This window comes from Oryzias melastigma, linkage group LG17 (genome assembly GCF_002922805.2).
Source record: "Oryzias melastigma strain HK-1 linkage group LG17, ASM292280v2, whole genome shotgun sequence".
In the NCBI taxonomy this organism is placed as follows: domain Eukaryota; kingdom Metazoa; phylum Chordata; class Actinopteri; order Beloniformes; family Adrianichthyidae; genus Oryzias; species Oryzias melastigma.
The window spans coordinates 26,680,786-26,690,290 of record NC_050528.1 but is presented as its reverse complement, the minus strand read 5'-3'; the positions used below and the strand labels follow the sequence as shown (position 1 = coordinate 26,690,290).

The 9,505-nt window shown below is 40.6% G+C and overlaps 1 protein-coding gene across 1 annotated transcript; it reads left to right on the top strand.

The window, feature by feature from the left end:
• Positions 1-3,138: 3,138 nt before the first annotated feature.
• On the top strand, positions 3,139-8,398 carry dmbx1a (diencephalon/mesencephalon homeobox 1a; the record flags this gene model as incomplete). Its single annotated transcript, XM_024274458.2, is given in 5 exon segments — positions 3,139-3,469; positions 5,928-6,096; positions 7,388-7,582; positions 7,736-8,138; positions 8,223-8,398. Coding segments are annotated over 4 exon segments (927 nt in total), but the record flags the coding sequence as incomplete, so codon positions are not given.
• Between the last annotated feature and the right edge of the window lie 1,107 nt (positions 8,399-9,505).

Genomic DNA, 9,505 nt, shown 5'->3' with positions numbered 1-9,505 from the left:
TGTATTGTTCTTTGAAGTCGAAGGCTCTTCTTCGGTTTCCTTACTGGCTCTTTTCTCCCTGAACAAACTTTACAAATACGCTTTATTGTTTGGTTTTTGTTAGCTTTTGGCTGCTAGCTTTGCCATCCAGATAGCCGCTGTAAGTAACATGACTATGACGGATGTAAACAGAATCTGGTAGTTTTTGAAAATAAACTAAACCAGAATAATCTAAGTTAGTGCATCTATTTCTTTTTTCTGTCTGCGGCCCGGTACTAAGTGACCCACGGGCCGGTCCCGGTCCATGGGGTTAGGGACCACTGGTATATTCCACATAATTTCATTTTTAGGGGTAAAATTGGTCCTTATGGGTTAAAATAAATATCTAATAGAATCTAATTCTTGACTAAAAGATGAAACAGAAATGTTCATGTATGTATTATATTAATGTTTTATTTCTGGAGAAAATAAAAGAAAATATGTCTAAAATATTAACATTAACACTTGGAGTAAACAAATAAAACTGCAAACGTAAGGAACAATCAAGACAACGTTAAATAATTGAGTACTATACATGTGTACATAGTATATCTGACTTTCTGGAGTTTTTATAAAATTAAAATAAAATACATCTTGTATTGTTAAGTCAAATATTCTGTTGAAATCTGCTTCCGTCTTTCTTAGACTGGCTCTGGATTATGTTCATGTTATTCTCAGTAGGTGACGTTCTCTTCATTGTGGGTCCGTGCGCTCCGCTAACACCTGATCCTCCTGCAGGTGAGAACCGGGGGCATCACTCACCTCCTTCAGGAAACCTTGACCCTCCCTCAAAGATCTCCTTCAGTTAAATCAGCAGTATGAGTGCGTCCCCTCCTCTCAACAATCTCTTGTTTTCTCTCTTTTCTCTCTCTGCTTTTTCCTCTTTTTTTTCAACACATAGGTGGATTAAGGGAGGGGGGCTTTTGTTTAGATAAAGCGAAGGATTAGGGAGAGATTTGCCCCCATAAAGTTGTGGTCTTGATGGGCCTTTTATCCCTGCATGTCCCTAAAGCTGTGTTGCCTCTGGATTAAAACCATACAATGGAGCCCCTTGTGCAAAGGGATCCGGGCCAGGGAGGGAGAGAAAGAGGGAGAAGGCAAGGGAAAAGAATTGAGACAGAGGGATTGAGACAAGGGTGGGGGCAGAAAAGAGGGCAGAAGAACTGGATGGCAGGAGAGTAAAGGAAAAAAGGGGAGAATTATCCAGCTTTTTTTTTAAATGACAAGTTGAAAACTTTTGGAAGGAGGGGGAAATTTTGAAATATTAAAAGGGATTTCATTGCAGGAGGTGTCAAAATAAATCTTCTATTGTCTTTATGTGAACTCATAAAAATGTAAAAAATAAGGAAGCGGGTTTGCTGTGGAAGTGTTGCTAATAAGATGTCTAGGAGGTGGCTCCTGGCAAATTGCTTTGTTATTCTTGTCAAAAAATAAAATAATAAAAAAGGTCCCCTGCAAGACGTCGATTCTAAACTACACATCAAAATGATTAATTGCTGTGGGATGAACAGATGCTGAAATACCCTTGAATGGTGCACGGGAGGCTGAGGCTCGCTGGACTGCACCAATAATGTATTCATGAAGTTGCACAAACGTCATTAAGAATATTTATTGGCTATTAATTGAGGAATTAAAGGGTTTTTTCTCATATTTATCCTGGAAAGAAGTTGGGATCAATTATTTTGGTGATGGGAACTTTTTAGTGACAATTTAAATAGATTATAATAATAATTAAAAATCCTTCTCAAACTTGCAAAAATGTTTGTTGATTATTAAAAAGTGAGTTGGTTTAGTGGGTGATTGTCGGTGCAGCCTGCGTCTGGCTGTACTGCGGTGAGGGGAGCTGCTTTCTGCCGTTTAAACCCATCAAATGCGCCGGACAGCTCCGGTCGCTCTAAGGAGCTTTAGGTGGAGAGGCGCTGAGAAGAAACTCTTTCTCGCTTTAATTGCTTTAGAGACGCTCCTCACAAAGAGACAGTGGCCAGATTTACCTCCCGTTTAAGTTCTTATTTCCATTGGTTCACAAGTTAATCCTCTTTCTTTCTCAGACCTCGAAGAAGAAGGGGAAAAAAAAGAGGTGATAAAAGCCGAAATTCACAGAGACGCACCAGTTTCCCATAGAAAAAAAAAGGTTTAAGTGGGAAAAAACGTGATCAAAATAAAATTTAGAGTAAAATAACATTTTAAGAACGTTTTATTGTAATTAAATCTATCAGGATAACCAAAACGAATATAAAAAAAGCTGCAAGCGCATGCGTAATTGCGCATGGAAAATGTGTTTGAATCTAACAAGATAACAGTTTTACTGAAAACATATAAGTAAATGTTCATTTTGTCATGCAATCCAAAATAATAGAATAGAATAGAATAGAATAGAATAGAATAGAATAGAATAAAATAGAATAGAATAGAATAGAATTTTAATAACATTCCTTAATTCCATCAAATCAATGTTTCTTCGTTAAAATGAGAAGAAAATAATTCAAAAGAAAAACAACTCTTTACAAAATATGCAAGTTTTACGTTTAAAGGTCTGCTGCTCTGCCCTTAATTCTTTACCTAAACGGTTTTGCTCCGGCAGTAGAAATCTTTTCTGAAAACCCTTCAAAAAGAGAAGGGCATTATTGCCCTAATCCTCTTATTCGCAGTCATTTCAAGACAGGGGTTTTCGGGAGGCTGAGACGGCGTCTTGTCGTTCCTCCATCGCATCCGAAATCCTTCCAGGCCGCAGCTCCCCATGCATGGCATCTGCGGCCATCGCCACGTTTTTAAAGTCTCACATATTCAATCAAGATTAGATCTATTTTAGTCATAAAAATATATTAATTTATTTATTTTTAAACGAAAAATGTCAATTAATGTTTCTATTATTTAATATAATGTTTAAAACTATTGTAATCATTATCTAAATAGGCTTAAATTTATTATTATTGTAAATTTCTTGAGCATTTTATTCATGTTTTTATTAAAGTTTTCATTTAAAAAACGAAATGTTCAAAAAAAAGTGAAAACAAACATGGAGGTTTTTAAAAGCTTAACATTTAAGTACTTTATTGACGACTGTAAAGCGATTAACAGCTGCCGAAGGGACGTCAACAAACTTGACGCGTTCAAACTTTTCATGTTTGGTCCTAAAAATCCACTCTGTCTGTGACGTCATCTGACAGGGCGGAGAGCCAATAGGAAGCGCGGAAGCCCCCGCAAGGCGCGGCTTAAATATCCCTCCGCGGGGAGCTCGCGCGCCAGCTGATGGCGGCGACCCACTTCAGCGCGAGACGAGGGGAAACGGCGGGAGCTGCGCGTGCGGACTGTGAGCTTTTACACGGAGAGAGACAAACAAACAAATAAACAAACAAGCGGGCTTCAACGGAGGGTCGGAGGAGAGCGACGAAGTCTGAGGGAGCTGGAATTTTCCCTGCCGTCCAAGAAAAAAAGACTGAACACAGGAAAGGTAAAAACAGAATGTCTTGTATTCAAAATACCTTTATTTATACCACTAAAAACAACAAATGTCAGCAGACTGACATTTGATACCGACTGTTGTGTTTATAAAGAAAACGGCGCCCCATTTTTTGTTTCTTCACTTAAATTTGTTAAGTTATTGTTCTTATTCAGCTAAATTAAAAAGTACACCTTAAAAATATGCATAATATGTTTCAAGTGGGGCGAAAACAAAAAAGTTAATTAAGCTAGGCTAAACTTTCCCCAGGATTAGCTTGCTAGTTTATTTTTATTCGTTTATTTTTGTTTACTTTAATATCGACCCAGTTTAAGGCAACGTTTACTAAAATGCTTGATTCCATACTTGTCATACAAAGCCCAAACCATCCTAATAGTCCTTCAATAAAAGCCCAAACCATCCTAATAGTCCTTCAATAAATCGAGGTCAAAGCTGACAGCTTCCCACTGGTGACTCAGCAAACAGCGTGTCAGCCCCGCGCGAGCCCCTCAGGCCTGGAAGCAAATAACACGTTTCCTCATTTGGGAGGATCAAAAAGTTGCGCTGTATTTGACAATTTACATAATGACGATGTGACGATGGAGGTCTCGCAAAGGCCGCCGGGAGGCCTGCAGTTTATGAATGACAAAGGCTGCACTGACAGACGTCCAGACTCTGATTTGTACAGGAGGACAGTGCTGACAGAAACGGGATTATTGCTAAATCAACACTCAAAACGAAATCAGTTTCTGCCTTTATATTTACTAGAAAAAAAAATATATTTATTTGAGCATTTGTAACTGAGTTTATTAAACTATGAAATACCAATCAAGTATTTTTGATTATAATAATAAAAAAGATTATTGGCAGATTACCAACAGGAGCCTAACCGGCCCGTCCCCGCTGTGTGGGTCCGGGCGTGTCAGCCGTGATGATGAATGGAGTTCCTCGCAGTCGAAACCTATTTGCACTTCCATTAGACGAGGAGCCAAATGGGGATCAACGTGCATATTTTTACCCGCGGAGAAGCCATACATCTCAGCCAAAACGTTGCCCCGGGGGCGGCGGGATAAGAGGCCGCAAGAGAGAGGAGGGTGGAGGTGTGTGTGGGGTAGGGGTGTGTGCGTGTGGAGGGGGTGCCCATTCAGCTCAAATACTTGGGGGAGTAAAGTAAATGTTTAGCGAAGCACCTTCTGTCCCGGCGAATTAAACTATTCCCCCGCCGCTCTGTTCACATTCACCGGTCGTATAGTCGAGCATGCGCACTGCACGATTATTATTAATATTAAACACAATTTAACTATTTTTTCCCCTTCTTTTTCAATGAAAGCATCTAAAGGTTGATCCAGATGTTTTTGTCTCAGATATTTTACCTGCAGATCATTATGATTATCTGACTTTTTTTTTTTCGTTCTGAGGACACCTCTGTCTCTACTTATGCATATGTAATCATGTCCTCTAGCATTTCATCTAAAAACCTATCTAAGTCTGCATAATTTAAAAGCAAAAAAAAGATAATTTCCAAAAAATATATTTCTAAATTATTGCTGTTTTAAATTGTTTTTTGTGTGTTTTTTTTAAAGTAAAAATAAGTAATAGTCGGAGCTCAAACTTGGTGAAAAGTGCTCGTTTTCCTCACCGGCACCCGTAACAAATCAGCCTTGTTTCGCCGCGCGGGCTCCTGCTGATAGGGCGCGAATAATAACTCATGAATTACGCATTCGTCACGGTTCATTATGACAACGAGGGGCAATTACCCTAATTAAGAGTCTTTTGTATAATTAATGGATGGAACAGAGCGATAATTGGATGTTAATGAATAACACTTAAGCGCGCGCCCCCACGAGGCTCCGCGGTCCGCCCGATGGAGCTGCGGATCGGGAGCGCGGGGAGGATTTCCCGGCGGGCCGCTTGACATCCAGGCCCTGCAGGAGTCATAAAGAAAAGCGGAGGAGAAGCTATCTGGCTTAAATATAATAGTTGATCTATGAGAATTTTTTTTAAATTCGTACTTCCCCAAAACATTTAACAATTTTGTAGAAATTGGCCACGTGACTAAAAAAGGGGGAAAAAAGTGTATCTTAACGCTAAAAAATATATATTTTAAATCGAAAATGGGTGTAAAATTGACAAAAATCATGATAAAATGCTCTCTAAATAAACATTTTATTTATTATTTGTAAATAAACAGCATTTTTACAAATAATAGAAGCCCAATCTGTAAGATCTTCCTAATGAAACGCTCCTGTAGGCTTTAATCAGGAACACAGATCCCTGCTGAGAGAACTGATGACCCTGAAATTAATCAGACACTTTTGCTGTTTAAGTCAAGTACATTTTATTTTTGTCATTTAATTATTTTTTATACATTTCACCCCTACAAATTAATCACATATTCTACAAGCATTCTCATCACATTACTTTAAATGTCTGAGGAAATGTCTGAACTTAGCCTCATCCTCTCTTCCAGGAGGCCAACGCCCAGCATGCAGCACTACGGGGTCAACGGCTACTCTCTGCACGCCATGAACTCCCTGAGCGCCATGTACAACCTGCACCAGCAGGCTGCACAGCAGGCACAGCACGCACCTGACTACAGGCCCTCGGTGCACGCCCTCACGCTGGCTGAGAGACTGGCTGGTAATTGAGCGCATACACTCAAGACACGAGTCACGCATGAATGTTGAACAGGGGTGGGAATGGTGGAGCGCCTCGAGATAGATGTGAGGCAAGCTTCCTGATTTGGAATCGCCATAAATCACTGAGATTCGTTCAGTTCTTTTTGTTTTAAGTGAGTTAAGTCAGTGCAAATTGTTGATTTTTAACCCTTTAACACCGAAGCTCAAGTGTTTATGTTCTTTGATTTACTGTAATTTTTTAATTGTTAACACGATCAATGAAATTCCAGTAGATTGTAAAGGAGAAAACCGGCTCATGCCGCTTTTCTCCTTTACAATCTAGAATTTCATTGATCGTCTGAACGGCTGAAAAATTACAGTATGTTAAAAGTGTTGTGTTAAAGGGTTAAATTCATCCCTGCCTCACCAGAAAGCTGCTCTTAAAATGTAGATTTCTGCAACTCATGTAGATTTAATCAAGAGTTTCAGGTTAAAATACTTACAAAAAAAATCCAAACTAAAGTATGTTTACAAAAATGAAAACAAGCAAAAAATACAATTCATGTTCATGCTTCTGATCCAATTTCTTTTTTTTTTATTTTTTTAATGAGTTCAGTCATTCACTGTTAATCTTTATATGCGTCTTTACTTTTGAACTGTTGGTGAAATGAATAATCTACAACATGATGTGTTTCTATACTCTAACACAATAGATAGATCTTTATTTGGCATTATCACCGGTAAAATTAAAATAAAAGTGTTTCCTGGAGAGTGCAACTAAGCCACTCACGGTAAAAACTTACTACTAAAACTCATATTAATACATAAAAATAATAATCTGGTAACTAAAAACAGGAAATTAAATATTTACTGTCCCTGTATGATATTACAAAATTAATTTTATCAAATTAAAACACTTTGTGACAAACTCCCTTTTAGTTTTTTAAGTAAGGTTGAACACTTTATGATTTTATTAAGGTCATGTCTCATTTTTTAGATCCAGAAGTTTGTGTTTTGATCTGTACTTTTTTATGTTTTGATCATTTTAGTCATTTTAAATCAGTCTTCCTGCTTGTTCTTCTTTTAAATGTCTTTCACGTGAAATTTGGAATTTAATTACTGATTTATGTTGAGCATTATTAGTGTTTTTCTAGCATCAGATCACTGATCTGTTCAATTTTGTGCCTTTTTAATTCAAATGTTGCAGTGAATTGTGCTCAATTCTTTTTTCATTAGTCATGAATGCTGCTTTTGCACCAGTGAATGTTGTCCTGAGTGAAATAAAACTTGCCGTGTGTTTTTCTCTCCTAACGGCTTCGCATTTCAAGACATCATCTTGGAGGCTCGCTACGGATCTCAGCACCGCAAACAGCGCCGCAGCCGCACGGCCTTCACCGCTCAGCAGCTGGAGGCGCTGGAGAAGACCTTCCAGAAGACGCACTACCCGGACGTGGTGATGAGGGAGCGACTCGCCATGTGCACCAACCTGCCCGAGGCCCGAGTGCAGGTCTGACAGTAGAACCAGCCTGCTTACTTTACTTTGAACTGTTCGATGGATTTCTAAAACTGACTATGAGACAAAAAAATCTTGATAACAGCAACAATAGGGACTCAGAAAGCAGTTATTGGAATCTCATGAATTTTCCTCATTTGTCTCCAGGTTTGGTTCAAAAACCGCAGAGCAAAGTTCAGGAAGAAGCAGCGCAGTCTCCAGAAGGAGCAGCTTCAGAAGCAGAAGGAGTCGGGCGAAGGAGGAAGCGAGAAGGAGGACGCCTCCTCCTCCTCCTCAGCCACCATCCTCCCTGAACCCCAGCTACCTCAGTCCTGCTCCTCCTCCTCCTCACCCTTGGAGACGGCGGAGGGTCCCGCGGCGCGTCCCGTCGCTCTGGACATGGAGCTGAACGTCACCTCCGCGGAGCATTCAGGCAGCGAGTCGGCCATGGAGGACAACGCCACAGACAAGGAGGACGAGTGTAAACCTGCGAGGCAGGAGATGAAGTGCGAGAGGGTGCTGACCCCTGCAGACGCCTCACCGGGATGCAAAAGACTCAGCCCTAAACCAGGTGACGGTTCAGAGCAGATGAGACAGAGAAGATGCTGTTTTAAAAACACACGCACTCATTTGACGCTTTTGTCCGTCTCAACAGATTCTCCCTCAGTGTCTCCATCGGTGACTCCTTCCTCCTCCTCCAGCAGCAGCTTGACCAACACGGGCCCCCTCTCTCAGAGCCACTCCTACTCCTCCTCTCCTCTGAGCCTGTTTCGTCTCCAGGAGCAGTTCCGTCAGCACATGGCCGCCACCAACAACCTGGTGCACTACCCGGGCTTTGACCTGACAGCCCCGTCCTCCCTCCCGTACCTGGGAATGAATGTCAGCATGCCCCCGGCTCCTCTGGGCTCCTTACCCTGCCAGTCCTACTACCAGTCCCTGTCCCACCACGCCCAGCAGGTGTGGAACAGCCCGCTGCTGCAGGCCTCGGCGGCGGGGGGCCTCAGCAGCCACAACAGCAAGACCACCAGCATCGAGAACCTCCGTCTGAGGGCCAAGCAGCACGCCGCTTCTTTGGGACTGGACACGCTGTCTAACTGAGGCTTCGCTGTAAACTAGTCTGCACATCTTCCACCACAGCATGTCAGAGAGGCAACAATGAAAACCTATCACCTTCACGTCCGTCCATCATCTTTTTCTTTACTCCTACTTCAGTCGCAGCTTAAAAGGGAATTCCTTCAAAATAAAAAAAATCCTAATTGATGCTAAAATGATTGCAGCTTCAATGTTCAATTGATGTGAACATCTGATGGTGGAAGCAGTTGAAAAGACAATGCAAATAATGTTTACACGAGAATGAGGCACTTTGGAAGGAAAAGAGACTTTTCATCTGAGCAGCCTGAACCGCACAACAGCACATTAAGAAAAGCTATTTGATCTCCAGTGATGACATTGGCTCCTTTATAATGTCTATAATCTGCAGCCCCTGACTTCATATTGAGAATACAAATCTGAACTGAGAACATTTAAAGAGATAAAATTACATCTCAACTAAAAGAGCTGTGATTTAAAGCGCAGATTTAAGAACAAAACTCTTTCTGTTTTCTTTTCTCATTTACCCCTAATCTTGTTTGATTTGTTTTTTACTGACTTTAAGCACTTGACGAGGAGAATCACACACATCCCTAATGTTGTCATTACAAAAAGCACATTATTTTAAAATAAGATGTAAAAAAAAGCTATCTATTAATGTTTACTGGTAGGGTAATCGTTGTAATGAAGCTGTAAGATTATATTCCAGAGCTTTCTGTCGCAGTTCTTTTTTTCTGGAAAGAGATTAGCTTTGGAATTTGGTAATAAAGGGAAAGGAAGTGAAAATACTTCTTGAGTGAATATTTGAACCTGTGTGTCATTTCTGTGATAAATAGGTGGAGAAAAGCG